This window comes from Lontra canadensis, unplaced genomic scaffold, assembly GCF_010015895.1.
Source record: "Lontra canadensis isolate GAN:19392208 unplaced genomic scaffold, GSC_riverotter_1.0 scaffold69, whole genome shotgun sequence".
In the NCBI taxonomy this organism is placed as follows: domain Eukaryota; kingdom Metazoa; phylum Chordata; class Mammalia; order Carnivora; family Mustelidae; genus Lontra; species Lontra canadensis.
This window is the reverse complement of record NW_022631063.1, coordinates 10,095,246-10,112,880: the sequence shown is the minus strand read 5'-3', so window position 1 is coordinate 10,112,880 and position 17,635 is coordinate 10,095,246. Positions and strand designations below refer to the sequence as shown.

General features: G+C 40.0%; 1 protein-coding gene across 3 annotated transcripts in view; it reads right to left on the bottom strand.

Annotated features, from left to right (window-relative positions):
* RAPGEF4 (Rap guanine nucleotide exchange factor 4) overlaps nt 1-17,635 on the bottom strand; it is a 294,249-nt gene that overhangs the window by 229,132 nt on the left and 47,482 nt on the right. For all 3 annotated transcript variants that reach the window (XM_032880467.1, XM_032880470.1, XM_032880468.1), the window contains 2 exons: nt 2,825-2,967; nt 1,283-1,371 (listed from right to left, as the gene is read on the bottom strand). In XM_032880467.1, coding sequence (XP_032736358.1) covers nt 1,283-1,371; nt 2,825-2,967 — 232 coding nt within the window. The remainder of the gene's footprint in view (nt 1-1,282; nt 1,372-2,824; nt 2,968-17,635) is intronic.

The window sequence follows — 17,635 nt, the reverse complement described above, 5'->3', positions numbered from 1 at the left end:
TGAGAGAGGGAAAGGAGGGTAGTCCTAACAAGGTTGAAAGGCACAGGTCCCAGGCAGTTTTTTAATGGAACTTTCTATGCAGTGATCCACAGAAAAAGTATCTATGGGTTAAGCAGGACTTGGGTACTGGCCTGAGACTCTAACCATCCATAACGATGGGAATAACATTGACAACTATAGTCCAAATTCCAAATGCCCACTTTACCAACAGTCTTTAGGATACTTTTCCATTTTTCGGTGGTTGGTTGCCCATAACTCCAATATGCACATATGTTCCTATAAAATTTAAATCTCAAATTTAGGGCGTCATAAATGTTTCTCACATTTGAAGTGTGTTACATATGAAAAAGGCTCAGAAGCACTGTCTTAAACATGGTATTTGGCTGCAGGCTATTTGTCTCTCTAACTGATTCATAAATTTCTCTTGATAATTCTTTCTGACGTTACAGTTCACCAATTCTCTTCCTGTAGTTTTTATATGAACCCTGAATACACAGAAAGAAAACTTGGGCCATTTTCTTACTGAGGCTCAAAGGTGGCGTTTAGGGGCTGTCCTTTTGAGATTCAAGGTTCTTGGCTCCAAACAGGGAAGTTCTGTACATTTGGACCTCATGAAATAAGGATGAACAAGGGTCACTGCAGATGTGAAAGGGGAGTCTAGGTCCAATTTTAAATATTCACAAATGTTGTCGGGGGAAAGGAGACAAAATGAGTTCTATCTACTAGGATGTTAAGCTCCTCAGAGGTCACTAATGAAGATCAAGCAAGCACGTTCCACACTTTAGAAAGAAAATATATTATTGGCCCTTCCACATTTGATAAGATGAGGCAGAGAAACAGTGAGAGAGAGAGAGAAAAAGAGAGAGATTTACAGGGATTGCATCAACCGCATTTCCCCTGTAGCACTGCAGAGCCTACAAGGCTGACGAGGGGACCACGTCTACAACAAAGAGAAGTGAGGATACCAGATGGAGGAAGGATCTGAGGAGAAACCTAGAAAAACTTGATTATCTGTCCCCTCTGCTCACATTTCAATTTATATGACAGAATTTATCACATTGCAATTGAGTCATTTGCATTTCCCAATAGATAGCAAGCTCCTGGAAGGCAGGCATCGTGTTCTTGCACTTCATGTTCCAACACCTGTCACCATACTCAAACCACGGAAGACATGCAGTATGTATGTTTGTTAAAGAACTTAATAAAAGAATTCAACAAACACTTGTCAAACCCCTTCCTATAAATCCTACTTAAAAGAAAAGAAAAGAATACGGTATCTTACCTGGTGACTGCTGGTTTCAGACACTTTGACATCCAAAGACCCTGCCAGGACAGCATACCAGTTTGTTCCAATATCACCCTGGCGAAATACTGAAAAAGACACAGTAAGGTAAATATACCAAATATAAGCTGGTTTTACCATATGACCACTGGTCATTGTAAGCATGTAAGCATGTAATTCTGGCCAATGAAACAGGAAGTCTACTGGGAGACTTCTGAAAACAGACACAAGAAGAAATAGACCTTCAGCAGGATAGCTTTGTATTGTCATGTGATGGGGCTCAGGGTAGATTACTCCAAAATATTCCAAAGTGGCATATTGATCATTTTGAATCAAAGTTACTTGAGAAACAGCCAGTGCAAGGACACTCTGACCCTCCTCTCTGACCCCTAGGAAAGAGGAAGTAAGTCTCCCATGCGAAAGGAATGCTTGCTGCACCAAGACGTAGATATCATTATCAAAAGACATAGAGAATTCAGGACTGAGAAGCTATATAAGCAAACTCTGCTTATTTCTTCACTACTTAGTACCTAAGTCTAAGTTTCTTTGTCTTGTTGGTTTTCCACAAACTTACTGTTTCTTTATCTAAAAAGCATATAAACAGCCTGTCTTGGTCACTTCTTAGGTCCCGTAAGTATGAGACCACCATAATGTATGAAATTTAATTTGATATTTTTTCTCCCATTAACCTGTCTTATGTCAGTTTATTAGCCCAGTCAAAAGAACCATGAGGGGTAGGTGGGAATTTTCCCCTCCCAACACATGTAATGCCTCTAATTGCTATACCTGTCTTAGAATCACTTGGGTCAAGTCTGAGAGCAAAAGCCAAGACCTGAGGATGCACAGCAAAACATATACAAAAACAAAATGGGAGAGAAATGTGACCTTGGTAATGTCTTCAAGTCATTTAATTAAGAACTCTGAAGCCATTCTATCTCAAGACTTCTTGAATATGAGTAATAGATTTTTCCCTCCTTTTAGAAGTAATAGTTATCCAAGCCAGTTAGATGGGAGCTTTCTGTTACTGCATCATAAAAGTTTCCCAACAGATGGAAAAGCATTATTTTTTAATAAGAAAATAATTTTTTTTGGTAATGCAGCTGCCACCCTCTTGTTTTCTTTCCCTGCCCCTTATTCCCACCTGAAATAAATACCACTCAGGTTAATTCAAGACATTACTATTAACATTCATTAAGAGTCCTTTATCTTTATTTAACATCCTACAAATTCACATATTCCTTGGGGTAAAGAAAATAACTATTTGAGTTTCTAAGGATTTAGCTGAATATATGAATCAGTACATCCTTCCAGTTTCATCTTCCAGGCTATCCTGGAAGAACATTTTCTTGCTGTGAACAAAGTCAAGGAAATAGCCTACATGGAACTGAATAAACAAAGTAAGGGAAATGTCAACCTAATACTTCTGGTTGAAGCTCAAACATTTGGCACGTAAATACTCCATGTACTATCTATCCCCATGGGATAACTACAAATGATCACAAACCATACGTGAAAATATACCCCTGGAGTTGCATTTCTTACATGTTATTCCTTTTTCCAGATTCTCATAATAACCACATAAACAAATCTGATGAAGGAGATTTGGGTGAAATTTCTCAAAAGCTTTAACTTCTTTCAGCCTTGTGAAGATTATATCCACATCTTCACTGGATCGTTCCAATGGTCTATAAAGGGGAGAAAAGGCAGAAAAAGCTGTATCAATAAGGATTTACTTCAGTCAACATGCATTATGTTAATTAGATTCAAATTTATGCAGCCATCCCAATTGCAAGTATTTCACTGCAAACATTTATACACCTATCCCCATCACAGGTATTTCCAGGCTTTTGTCAACCATTCATCTTAAGTCACAATTATTGCAGATGGTGTGATACTCTGATTTATAGTAAGGAATGCATATTTGGTCTCAAGTCAGATTTGATCAAACAAATCAGATACATAGCTCCTAAAACTCTTGTGATTTCCTATATAAAAGCCATAGGGGCATCTTTTGTTACTGTAGTTGATCTTTTGTCCTTAGTTCCTGAAGTGTTTCAGAGACATAAAGGTAGAATGGGTGTCTTGCTATTCATAAAAAGACCCTCTCTTTACAACTGCATTTATGTTACTAAGGTAATTTTTGGAAAACCGCTAGGTAACCTAAGGATGGAGGCTTGTTGTCAAGGGAACCAACCATGTGATTAGAGGGTTAGAACTTTCAGCCCCTCTTCCTAACCTCTGGGGAGAAGTCTGGAGATTGAGTCAATCACTGAAGGCCTATGATTTAATCAACTATGCCTATATAATGAAGCCTCCATAAAAATTCCTCAACTGGGGACGCCTGGGTGGCTCAGTTGGTTGGACGACTGCCTTCGGCTCAGGTCATGATCCCGGAGTCCCGGGATCGAGTCCCACATCGGGCTCCCAGCTCCATGGGGAGTCTGCTTCTCCCTCTGACTTTCTCCTCGCTCATGCTCTCTCTCACTGTCTCTCTCTCAAATAAATAAATAAAATCTTAAAAAAAAAAATTCCTCAACTGTGGGGTTCAGAGAACTTGCAGCTGGTAAACATGTAAAGATTTGGGGAGCATGGCATGCTGAGAAAGAGCATGAAAACTGTGTGCTCCATCCCATACCTTGCCCTGTGCATCTCTTCTGTCTGGCTGTTCCTAAATTATATCCTTTTATTTAAAAAAAAAAAAAAACTTGCAATCTAGTAAACTGCTGTCTGTGAGCCACTCTAGCAAATTAAACCTGAGGAAGAGGTGGTTAGGAGTCTCTTTGATTCACAGCCCACTGATCAGAAGCACAGGTGACAATCTGGATTTGTGATTGGCATCTGAGGTGTGTCCAATAGGACAGTCTTGTGGGACTGAGCCTGTAACCTGTGGGATCTGATGTTATCGTTAGGTAGACTGTGTCAGAATGGAATGAAATTGAGTTGAGTTGAACTATAAAAGACCCAGCCAATGTCTCAGAATTGCTTGGTGTGGAAAACTCACAGGTCAGTGTCAGAGTGTTGGGTTACCACAGTAGTGGGGAGAGTGAAGGAAACATAGGTGGAGGAGTGTTTCCTCTGCAGATGGCTAAAGCAGGAATCAGCCTCCAAGTTATGTTTAAGTACAGTTTAAGTACAGTTAAAGAGTTTAAGAGTTTAAGTACAGTTAAAGCTTTTGGGTGTTGCTTAACCCATTAGAAGTACCCCAATGTGATAAAATATATGAAAATTTATGTTTTACTTAAAATTGAAGTCACAAACACAAATGCCTGAAGTGGTCAATCAGATAAATCAAGTGGGCAAAAAGAAGCAAATATAAGGGGGGAAATCTCTCTTACATGAAAACAATGGTGAAAGCACAAAGACAAATAAGAGCTGATACTGAGCCCCAATGTGGGCAATACCAGAGGGAATGGTGGGGAGCAGAGTTAACTGCAAAGATGGGACTGTATAAAATGAGCAGGTTTTTCCTTATTACTGCTTTTCTGTGGAAACATGGGCCCAGATGTTGTCATATCTTCCAATCATTTAAGGAAAGATATCTAGATCCTTGTTTACATTTCTTAAACATTGTGTAGTTCACACATATAATATCTATGGACTAGATCACACCTGTTGCTCACCATTTTGTATTCTCTGGATTAAGATGAACCAAAGAACCAAACAAATATGGGATAGTTTTGCAGATTATATAAACTGTTTCCTTTCTTTCCTTTGCTCAGTTTTCCAAGTCTATTTCTTCAATATGCTTTCCAGGATCATATGGTGTTCCTTGACAGATATTTCACAGTACACAGAAATATCCAGTCTCATGTACTCCAGAGCCTTCTGGGATCAGAATAAATGAGCTGGTCAAGGATGTGACTGAGACAGTAATTCTCACTAATACTCATGTGCTTCCTTGAATTTACCATCTTCCCTTGCAGCTATGTTGGAGTCATGCTGTGGCTAGTGGGCTGTGAACAAAACTAGAACGTATCACTTCTGAGATGAGATTGTTAAAAGCCATGGGATGTCTTCTGTGTCAGCCACAACTTTGCAGTGTTATGGGTTGAATTGCATCCCTTTTATAAAACATATTCAAGTCCTAACATCTGATACCTGTGAGTGTGACCTTATTTGGAAATAAGATCTTTGGAGATATAATCAACTTAATATGAGGTCATACTGATTAGGGTGGATCATAATCTAAGGACTGCTGTTCTTATGAAAAGAAGGAAATTGAGACACAGAGACATGGGGAAGATGGCCATGTGAAGGTAGAGCCAGAGATAGAAAAGATGCATCTACAAACCAACAGATTCCAAGGACTGATGGCAACTACCAGAAGCTAGAAAGAAGCAAGGAAGCGTCCTCCTCTAGAACCTTCAGAACTTGGCCCTGCTGACACCTTGATTTTGGACTTTTGGTCTCCCAAACAGTGAGAGAATATATTTCTATTTTTTAAAGATTTTTTTAAAAATTTATTTATTTGACAGAGATTACAAGTAGGTAGAGAGGCAGGCAGAGAGAGAGGGGGAGGCAGGCTTCCCTCTGAGCAGAGAGCCTGATGCGGGGCTCGATCCCAGGACCCTGGGATCATGACCCAAGCTGAAGGCAGAAACTTTAACCCACTGAGCCACCCAGGTGCCCCTATATTTCTATTTTTTAAACCCATCTGGCTTATGGTATCTTGTTTGAGAGTCTTAGGAAATTAATACAGAAGACCTGTGTTTCAGATGCTATAGCCCCAAGATGGAGACTGTGCAAGTGACAAATACAACTCCATTGTGTGAAACTACTGAGATTTGGGGTGTGTGTGTGTGTGTGTGTGTGTGTGTGTGTATTGGGTTGGCGGATTGTTACCACAGTGTCATTAACACAGAGATCAGGACTGGATGTGCCAGGGTCCCAAGAACTTGGGACATTGTAGGAGGAAGACAGATCCCACCATGAGAAAGGACCATTTCTGGAGGACATGAGTAGATAACCTGTCACTAAAGGGAAGACCTGAACTCATGAAAGCTTACTTAAGAGGCTTTTCACCTACCTCCATGACACTTTCAGGTCCAAGAAAATTAGACTAGACAACTAGCCTCCCAATAACCTCTACTGAAAGGACTTGGATCCTGTTCCCCAGGGAGGAGGAGGAGAAATCCTGACTCATTATAGTCCAGTTCATGAGATAGCCAAGTTCCTGGAAGAAGTGTGAGGTTTACAGGCTTTACCAGGGAAGGTATAGCAGCACAGCAGGTCCAGTGCCTCCTTCCACCTATTGGCCCTTTATGAGGGCTTTATCAACTCCCTACCAAAAGGTATGATCCCAAAGTGAAGGGGCTTTGAAGCAAGGGCTAGAACGTTAGCAGTTAATCAAGGGGGTACAAATGACTTTCAGCAAGTGTCCTTGTGTGCCCAGTAAGAATGCATTTCCCATGCAGTGAGGGCAACAGCAACCGGCAGAGGCACCCCCTGGTAAGGAGTCATGCCAGCAGGGCACACTTCGTGGGAAGCAGTGTTGGCACCAGCAGGGAGTCACACCCAGTCACAGCAAGCAGCTGTGTGCCCTCCACAGGCTGCTGCCACAGCAGCACTGGCACTAGCCTGCAGGTCCAAAGCATTCAAACAACCACGGGAGGAACACAAGAATCAGATGAGCTAGAAATGGACGTGGCATTGGTAGCGTGGATTCCACTTAGTTACAGAGGAGAAAAGACAAGTGGAGATTAGAATCTATCTTCTGTTAAGAAGAAAACAAGCATCCCATTCTGTGCATTCTCCCTAGAATGTGCCCCATATCAGGAAGGCAGACCAGGACAGGAAAGCACATTTTGGGGCCAGCATCTCTTAGAAGAAATAGAAAGCAGCAGAAGAAAAACTTATGTACTTCCATACAGTCCAAAACAAGCACAAAAGAACTTCAAGATTCATAACCAGATTGTGTAAGGTCAAGTGACCAAAGACACTCGAAAAGCCAAAGTTAATTTGAAATAACCAGAACAACTTTGAAAACTCTCTTCCTGATATTTTCTTTAGGCTGCCCCAAATTAGGTCCTAATGATGTCGTCCACTGTTTACACATTTAAGCCTCAAAAACAATGAAAAGCAATGTTTTATCTGTCATTGCTTTTACTGGGTACTTCGTGGAATGCAGAAAACTGCATTCAGCTATGAACTAACATCTTTACTATCCCACTTCTGTAAACTACCACTGGTGGGAATCCTTCTGTTGTCCCTCTTCTCTTGTGAATCCATAATTTCCTAATGCCACATGGATTCTCCTCTCTGCAGAGGTCATGCCTGGCACTTCTTTACAGATCTAACAGTACCCAGTAGAGGGTCACGCCTGCAACAAGTCGTTGGTGTGTGGTGATGTTATAGGGTGACATCAAACTAACTCTTCTCTCCTACATTTGTTACCGCATGTGCACTCCTCTTCGCATGCATAGAGTTGCTCATCCTCACCCCCACACATCCAGGTAATTCTACCTGTTCAATGCCTTTCAAATCCATCCCCCTCTCTGAGCTTCTTCTGCTACTGCCCCAGCTGAGAGTGCATGAAGGGCACATGAAGCTGGTGCTGGGTGGGATATTAAGCTGAACAACATGACAGCCCCTTCCTAGGAGGCTGGAGAGCTTGGTTCCATCTAGTAGCCAGCACAGGTATTTTAAGAAGGATAATGGCAGGGTTGGATGTGCATTTGAAAAGATCATCTTGACAAGTCAAGGCAGATGTGAGGGAATAAAGACCAGCAGGTAAGAGATCAGTTAGGAAGCTCTTGCTTTTAAAATGATGATGTGGGCTTCTCTAATTATAACTCACTCTAGGATGGTTTCCATTCCCTTAATAACTGTGTACAGCTGGTCCCCCAAGTAGAACTAAGTATAAGCTCCAAGTTCAAGAAGTTCTTTTGCTTAGCCTGGCATGTGACACCCAGGGCCCACGTTTTTTAAATCTTAAAAAAAAAAAAAATACCCCCCATACACACCTCACTTTTGAAACATGCTCTAATAAGAGTCTTCTTCTTACAGAAGAAGACAGTGTGGTAGACAGGAATGTAGGGTGACCCCCTGTGACCTACATCCTTGTACAGTCCCCCTGAGTGTGGGCAGGAGCTGTAATTAGCTTGTGGTCAACAGAGCATGGCAAAAGTGTAAAGCTCTCACTCCCGTGATTCTGTTATGATACATGGCAAAGGTAAATAGATTTTGCAAATATAATGAAGGTCTCTAATCAGTGGGAGATTTTTCCCATTGGGCCTGACAGAATCAAGTGGATCATTTGAAAGAGGGGGGAAGAAGCGGGGGCTTCTTTTGCTGGCGGCCTGCAGGAAGGAAGCTGCCATGTTGGAGGAGAACGGCAAGGTGAGGAATATGGGAGGACCCTGGCTGGCAGCCAGTAAGAGAATAGGGATCTCCACCCTACAGCTGCAAGGAACTGAATTCTAGCAACAATATGTGTGCGTAAAAGATGTTCCCAAGCCCCGGAAAGAACACCACCAAGTCAGCACCTTGATTTCAGCCTTTAAGACCCTGAGCAGAGGATTCAGTTAAGCATGTCCTGGATCCTGCCCCGTGGAAATGGCCAGATAATAATAAACGTATGCTGTTCTGAGCCACTAAGTTTGTGCGTTCCACTGCAATAAAGAAACAATACAGATAGGAAGTTATTTTCTCACTTTGATTCATTTCCTTAAGCCCAGTTTAGGGTTCACTTCCTTCATGGAGCTCTTCCTTACAACCTTGTCTCTCTTCTCTGAAATCCAATAGATAACATTGCTTCTTGGCCTCTTATTTCATGATGTTAATAGTTCACATTTTATGCATGTTAAATTTTGTCTTCTTGGAGATACTGTCATTCATTTATTCATTCATTTGGGATATACTATTTGGTTCTCATCTTTTATAAACCACTGATCCACTGTTTTCCTACTTAGCTTTGGTAATTTTCTTCTGTGGTTCTTTGGTTCTTCCAGAATGAAATTCAGTCTGTCATTGAAAACTTCCTAAATTCAATGGCAAGGTGAGACAGATGTTAACCCATCTAAGTTAGCAAAAGGCACAACTAAAAGTATTTCTATTAAAATGTAATTATGTTAAGTACTGTATAAATTATAAAAGTTAATAATGTCTATTTAGCAGTATCAAAAAATATTATTTTCCTTAGAATGTATGTATGATCCTGAGGGGAGTGGTTTTAACATAAAACATTTTATTACATCTAACTTTCAAATTAATGGCATTCAAATAAATAAGACTTCACAATGCAGTATGAATTATCAAAATCTATAGAATTTTAAATGACTCTCCACCTAACACATCCCTTTATGAATGCACATTTGCTTATTGCTTTCCTACTGTATATTAGACACCTTTCCCTGGAAGAACAAGTGTAACCAAGATACAACCCTATCCACAAGAAGCTCACACTCCACTGTGGGAGGGAGTCATGTAACCAAAATTGGAATACTGTATGGTAAGTACTGTAATGAGGGTGCCATTATATTCTGATCTGGACCTTATTTTATGGCACAGAAAAGGCACACATGGGAACTACTGAAGTTGGGCGTGCAAGGGATAGTAAATGTTCTGGATTCCCAGTGCTGCCTGCATTCATTAGGCAGTGTGAAAGTTTAATATGCTCTTGAATATTAATACAGTCAATTTAGGATTATCTAGGCACTAATTAAAGCACAAAATAATAACACATAGACATTTGAGAAAAAATGTGCAATAACCATAAAATTAGCAAAAACATCTCCCCTTAAATGACTTCTATTATTTGGCAATATGATAATCAATATTGGTAAACCCCTTGCCATGTGGAAGGCTACCTCCTTGTCAATCTGCTAAGTAAAACCCTCAGTGCTAACACTTGCAGAAGGTCTGGGGGACCTCCAGGAGAGCAGATTCCAACACCCAACAATCAGAACGGTGGGGGTGCAAAGTGTGGGAAGAGAGGAGGGAATGGGTGAGGCAGAGGCAGAGCTGCTCTCTACCCAGCTGCCTTCCCACTCTCATAAACAGAAGGCTCAGCCAAGAAACACTAACATACTATAGAAGTATTGTCATCTTGTGGGAATGTATGGAATGCTTTCTTTCCTCAAATACTTTACTTGCATTTTTTTTTAAATTTCCAGATGTTTTGTGAAAATCAGTAAATGTATTTCAGAATATTGGGTGTAATGTTAACTAAATCCATTTGTATTAAAATGACTTCGTGGTTGGTTTTGACTCATTTTGTTTTAACAGTAACTTTGGGTTATAAAGAGCAGGTCCTCTTCCCTAATAAACTGTTAAATCCAAGATAACACCGTAATATTATAATTTTATAAATTATAAAATGCTGCAGAAGCTATCATTATTATTAGTATCATCATCTTCATCATTATCATTATTAGTTTCAAAGACCTTTTAAAAAAAGTATTTAATGAAAACAAGGAATAAAGTACTTAAAAACATGTACTATTATTCTCATGTGTCTTTTGAAGCCTTTATAGATAGATGTGCATGTGTGTTTTTCTTTTTCTCTCTTATTATAACAACCATAGGATCTCAAACACCTTGTGCTTGACAATCTTATCTTTTTGTAACACAATTTACTTTACAAAGGGCTTTGAAAATTTTCATCATCACAGCCCCGTTAGATGAAGCAGGTATTATGAACCGTATTTTACCAGCAAAAACATTTGACACGGAGGTGAGATGAGTATTAGTATACTAAAATCATGTGTATTTATACTGCCCGATGATAACACGGATATATCAAAAGTCTTTGAAACTCAAGATGTTTACCACTTATCATGTTATCATTTTAATTATATGATTATTAACCACTTAGAATACTGAAAGGTTTACTCTTTACTAATTACAAGTTTCACTGACAATGTCAACAAAATTCAGAAAGAAGTTGTTGAAAATACATTCAATCTGCAAATATTTACTTAGTATATGAGAGAGAATAAGGCGCTCAAGGCATTGACTCCTGCCCCAAGGAAGTTAAAATTGAATTAGGAAGATTTGTACACATACATCAATTACCAAGGTGAAACGTGGTAAGAAACACAATTAAAATAGGAAAGAAGGGAATGGGAATTCTGAAGAGGAACATCACTTCTGAAATAGCACATTTCTGAAGTCATAAGTAAGTTGATTCAGGTTCTAACCCTTTACTGTACACAAGCAAATAGAAATGCATCTGTTATATAAGTGAGAAAAGGCTGTATGCTAACTGAGCATGCTTTTTAAATCCTTTAAAAATACTCAGCGTATAAACTTGTGTTTGAGCTTATCAGTGGTTTTTTTGTTGGTAATGTGTGTTCTCTCTCAAATTTTCTAATGTGTGCTGTGAATAACCCAAGAAGACCAGTTCCTTTTGGGTTCCTTATTTGATTTACTTTTTACTTAATTATATATTACTTAAGTACATTCTAACATTGCAGATATTACCATAAGTGGGTAAAAGTAAAATTGGTCTCTTGAAAATGTGTCCTGTGCTCTTAAGTTCCACAAATACAAAGTACATTCATTTTCATAGAAACTCAGTATCATTTCTAAACCAGAAGTGTTTTTTCTTACGCTAACAATGGTATAAGAAGGAAAAGTAAAGGGTTTTTTTTTTTTTGCTTAAAAATATATAGTTATTGGATTTCTAGCTACATTAAAAATAAAGTATGGTTTCAAACTGGAAAAAAAAAAGAAGTGATAGCTTGAGAAGACATCATTGAAGGACGAGAGCTCTACAAAGACTTAATGCAGGCATTATTGTATATTCTTCCTAAAATCAGTCCTTTCCTAAATTTGTCTTTTTATGACTACAGACCCATCACTGTTCATTTAGTCCTAAAAATGTAGTGTATAGCTACAGCTCCTCCCCCTGGAGATCGGCTGAATGACTCTTCTCCCTATGAGTTTCTTACTCACCAACCCCTCACCACACACACACACACACACACACACACACACACAGAGGCACATGCACACAGGGACACAAACATACAGAGATGCATACACACAGAGATACACACACACAAATGTGCACATACACATACACAAACACAACACATACATGCTTACAAGGATTGTTTGTTGACCAAATTTACTTAGACTTCTGAATCTTTTCTTAGGTCCATCTGTGCCCTTCCTTATGAAATGCAGTTTTAGCAAGAATCCTGCTAAGTTCATGTAACAACAGAACCTCCCACCCTCCATATCTGACCACTTTGACATAGGCTCTGGTTTCTCATCCTGCCGCATCCCCCAGGTGATATTTGATCAACCTTGTCTTCAGCAAGAATCCTGTTAGGTCAGTTTAGCCCAATCCCCCCCTTACACCTGATGTTTCCTCTTAGTAATGTTCTACCCCATGACCACCCCCTGCCCTGCTCCTTGTATCCTGAGCTATACTCAGAGCAGAACCTAATCTCTCACTCCAACTGTAAAATCCTATTGTCCTGTATAGAGTCTGCTTACCATCTTTAACAAGTACCCGTGAAAATGTCTTTTTCTTTAAACAGACACACACACACACACACACACACACACACACATATCCCTTGACTCAATCAATGGCCGAAATCCTCTCTAGGCTCCTGATTCAGCCCGTGTTCAGGGTGATTCTCAAGCAAATCCCCTTGATGGATCCTGAAACTCAGGAGCAACTACAGCTTTTTATCCTCACAGCTAAGACTGACTGTCACAAGGCACACCAAGACCTCTGTGACCCTTCCAAAATATGGCCCGCACATCCGCCGTCAGGGAGCAGAGCACGTGAAGTCTGCAAATTCCTGGCCTTCATGCTTCCCTGGCTAGAAATCAGGCCTGCTTGCTTTTATGTCTTTATGAAAGAGTAAAGTGAAAACTGCCCCCTTGGTGTCCCAAAGAAGAGAGTTGTGCCTGCAGGTCGCTCTGGACTACCATTTTGGCCCTAGCAGAGAAATACGAGGGGTCAGAATACCGCCACCTCACTTTCACAGACGGCCACGCTGTCATCTGTCCCATGGTGTGAGATGCCAGGTCTGGGGCCTGGGACTATTCAGACAGTTGAAAGAGCCTGCTTTCAGGCAGAGGGCAGGGACAACCCCGCTAACATCTGAATAATGCCCACCCTGCTGTTGTTAGTGAGAAGGGAAAGAGAGAAACCTTTTAGATGAGGCTTAGTGTGCTGCCATTTGTCTTATTACAATTAAAATGAAAATATAAAATCAAAGTACAGGCTTGTCCAATTGTAACAGACCCTTTTAAAAAATTTTCTCTGATGGTACCTGAGCATCTAAACTCAGTACAGGATCTTCATGCTGGGCCTAAGTCTCTCTACAACACACCCCCAGCCGGAGGTCCAGGACCCCAGCCAAATTGCCTACTGGACCCCAAAGAGCACATAAAGTTTTCATAATTTTCCCTAAGCAATACACCTGCTCTACCAGCATTAAGTTAAAAATAATTTCTTTTGGCTAGTTAAATTTTTTAAAATGGCTTCTAGCGTGACTCAGATAACTAATGCTTCTTTAAAATGCTTTCCAGGTAAGTTTGAACTGATGACTTTTTTTCTTCTATGTAATTGTCACCATAGTAAGCAGGGCTCTCAAAAATCACTCCACATATCTAGTGCTATACTCAAATTTGAGACAACTCTGTTCAGAAAACTGCCACTGGTATAATTAAATATTTGGAGAGCTCTCAGGGCTTTGGGTCATGAGGATTAGAAAATAGGAATCTCTTGAATCAGAGCCTTCTGATAATCTTCCTTTCTTAGTGCTCTCTATTTCTGGGCAACCAGAAGGACACCCTTGAAGGAGAAAGAAAGGAAGAATATGGAGGATGGGGGCAGAGGCTAGGAGGACTTTAGTTTACCTAAGAAGAGTGATTCTCAATCTTTCATCCCTCCCAAACTGCCTGAGGCATAGGATACAAGGCCCAGGAGAAGCATTGGAGAGAAGCACATTTTTAGCAGGGAGGTTTTGTTTTGTTTTGTTTTGTTTTGTTTTGTTTTGTTTTTAAAGATTTAGCAGGGAGGTTTTTTTTTTTTAAAGATTTTTTAAAAAAGATTTTATTTATTTATTTATTTGAGAGACACAGAGAGAGAGACAGAGAGCATAAGTAAGGAGGACTGGGAGAAGGAAGCTCCCCAACAATCAGGGAGCCCAAGGAAGGGGCTGAATCCCAGGATCCTGACCTGAGTGGAAGACAGATGCCTAACCAACTGAGCCGCTCAGGCGTTGCCTCCCCACTTTTAAAATATTTTATTTAGCAGGGAGTTTTGAAAACACATCCCCTTGCTGGATCAGCTGGTTGGAAATCTCTGGCTTTAAAAGAGAAGTGGGTATGGTACTACAATAGTGGATAGTCTGGCCCCCAAGCTTGATACCTCTTTCCTTTGGAAACTCCTCTTCAACTACTCCCCTCTAAATCCCTTCTCCAGACCCACAGGTGTGTGACTTTACTGCACCTTGAAGGCCATGGGCCACCTCAGAGCTTTTGCGATGGCTATTCCTTCTGCCAGGGTTGCTCTGTCCCCAGATCCTGGTGTGACTCACCTCTCACCTACTGCCAGCCTGAGGACCAATTCTCTTCTCAGTGAGCCTGCCCTGGCCGCCCACCTTAACTCAGCTCTCTCAGCAGTTCCTGACCCACTTTCTTTTTTTTCTACAATACCTGACCCAAGATTTTTTTTTTTCTTTAGCACTGGACACTTCCTAACATAGTATTTATAGTAACAATAATTATTTATTTGGGTGATTGCCTCCACTAGAATGTAAGCTCCAGGAAGGCAGGGATTTTTTTCTGTTTGGATTACTGCTATAGCTCTGGTACCTTGAACAGTATCTAGTATAGAGTAGCTGCCCAATGAACGTTGCTGAAGAATAAATATACTTTTGTGCTTGTTGTATTTGTACATGTGAGTGGATTATTATTAAAAGTTAATACTATTTTAAAGGAAATTAGATCACTTTTTGGATAAGAAACTATCTGTCTCACAAAGTTTTTACTGTTTTCTACCACACTTAGCAGATCAGAGTAATAATGAATCCTCAGACTGCTGGTGTTCTCAGTGAAAGAAAGCACAAAGAATCACTTCAATAACACACGAAGATTTCTTAGAGGATACATTTATATTTTTCCTCATGTGAGCCCCTGCTAATTTTCATGACCAATTAAGGAAACCTAAATATTCACAAATGTAATATTACTCAGCCTTTTCTGAAGGTAAAAACTACATGGGAAATGGAAATAAGGCAGTTCTCAAGCTGTATCCTAGAAACAAAGAGAACAGATACCATTTTCAAACGAGATGCTCTCAGAGAAGTCCACTGAATTAGGTCCAAATTCAAAATTGTTCTAAACTAGAATACACAATATAGCACCAACAACTACAAGGGAGTTTTTTATTCTTGCATGGAGATACTCAGGCTGATGTGGTAACTATCTCTGGCCCCACCATACTTGTAATGGATATAAGTATATTTAAATTAGGGGAGGTGGGCCTATATTTTACCTTAATTGATAAATAGTAGATAGGAATAAAAAAAATTCCTATGTAAACCCATTGAATGAAGACAGGTCTCTACATCGGTGATGAGATTCTGAAGGCTTAAGTGGTCAGTTCTCATAAGGAAGACTAGATAACAGAATTCCAGGGCTTTCAGCAAAGAACTCAAGACAGAACAACGAACTTAGCATGTCAGGGTAGATAAGTACCATTTTGACCTAAAACCAACAGGGTTTTTTTGTTTTTGTTTTTGTTTTTTAAATATTTTATTTATTTATTCAACCGACAGAGATCACAAGTAGGCAGAGAGGCAGGCAGAGAGAGAGGGGGAAACAGGCTCCTCGCTGAGCAGAGAGCTTGATATGGGGCTTGATCCCAGGACCCTGGGATCATGACCAGAGCTGAAGGCAGAGGTTTTAACCCACTGAGCCACCCAGGCGCCCCAAACCAATGGGTTTTAAGCCAACAAAGAAAGCCCTGTAGGTGTCTTTATTTTTATTATTTTTTAAAGATTTTATTTATTTATTTGAGAGAGAGAGCATGAACAGGGTGAAAGGCAGAGGGAGAAGAAGACTCCCAGCTGAGCAGGAAGCCTGATGCAGGGCTCGATTCTGGAACCCTGGGATCATGACCTGGACCAAAGGCAGACGCTTAACTGACTGAGCCACCCAGGCACACCACCCTATAGGTGTCTTTAGTTCACTAGCAAAATCATCTCTATATTTGATGCTATAGATGAGTCATTTCATGATATAGAATGACAATTTATACTTTTAAAAAATAAAATAAATGTCTTATTTGTTAAAAAAAAAAAAACTACTGTCTCAATATAAAAAGAAGAGAACTTCTATTTTTCTATTATGATGGAGTAACTGGTGCCAGACTAACCTTCCCACAGTAAACAACATAAAGTTGAAAAAAAGACATGAAGCAACTGTTTTCAGGTATTGGGCTAATGGTAACACATGACTATGATCCCAGAAAGAAGGGGAATACAAGTGGTAATCCACACAATAACTCTGGAGTTTTGCATGGGTCACTTTCTGGAATACAGGCAAAGAAAGAGAACCCAATTAGAGCATGGCATTCTCATGGGGCTGGTGGGGCAGCAATCAGAATTGATGGATGTTGATGTGGCTGGAATCTGCAGTGAAGTAAACCAAAGAGAAGGGAGCTGTTCATAGAAAGAGCTCCAAAATTCAGCATAGGGGTCTTCTTAAGTCAGTAACTGCAAATGTGCAGGTCAATACTCATGGAGAGGCCTGGTAGACAATAGTTCCTAGGGAGTAGAAGCTGAATGGGGATATTGGAGGTCACACAGTGCTGAGAGATAGCAGCTCTGGCCAGCGAGGGTAGACAGATCTCACTGATCAGCCTGGACATTCAACTGAGACTCCAAAAAAGCCATTCTAGCCCAAGACCTAGACCAACAAGGCTCAAAAATAAGCTTTAATAAAAGGCTTTAAAGAAAGTAACAAATCTGAGACTTTCAGTATCAGAGCTCATAATCTCCAACATACAATCAGAAATCACTATACACGCAAGGAAACAAACCAAAAAAGTGACTCATAAGCAGAAAACATCAAGAGAAACAGACCCAGAGATGACCCAGACATGGTGAAAATAACAAACAAGGACTTTTTTGAAACAACCATTATAAATATGAAAGGAGGGAAAAAATTCACTGGATGGGCTTAAGAGTATATTGGGCACTGCAGAAAAACAAAATGGTGAATCTTAAGGCAGGCAGTGGAAACTATCCCAACTAAAGCATAAAGAGAAAAAAAGGATAAAAAATAATAAAATGGAGATTCACTGAACTGTGGAAAAATATTAAGAGTTTAACCTACATGTAATTGAAGTTTCAGAAAGAAAAAAGAGAGAAAATAGAA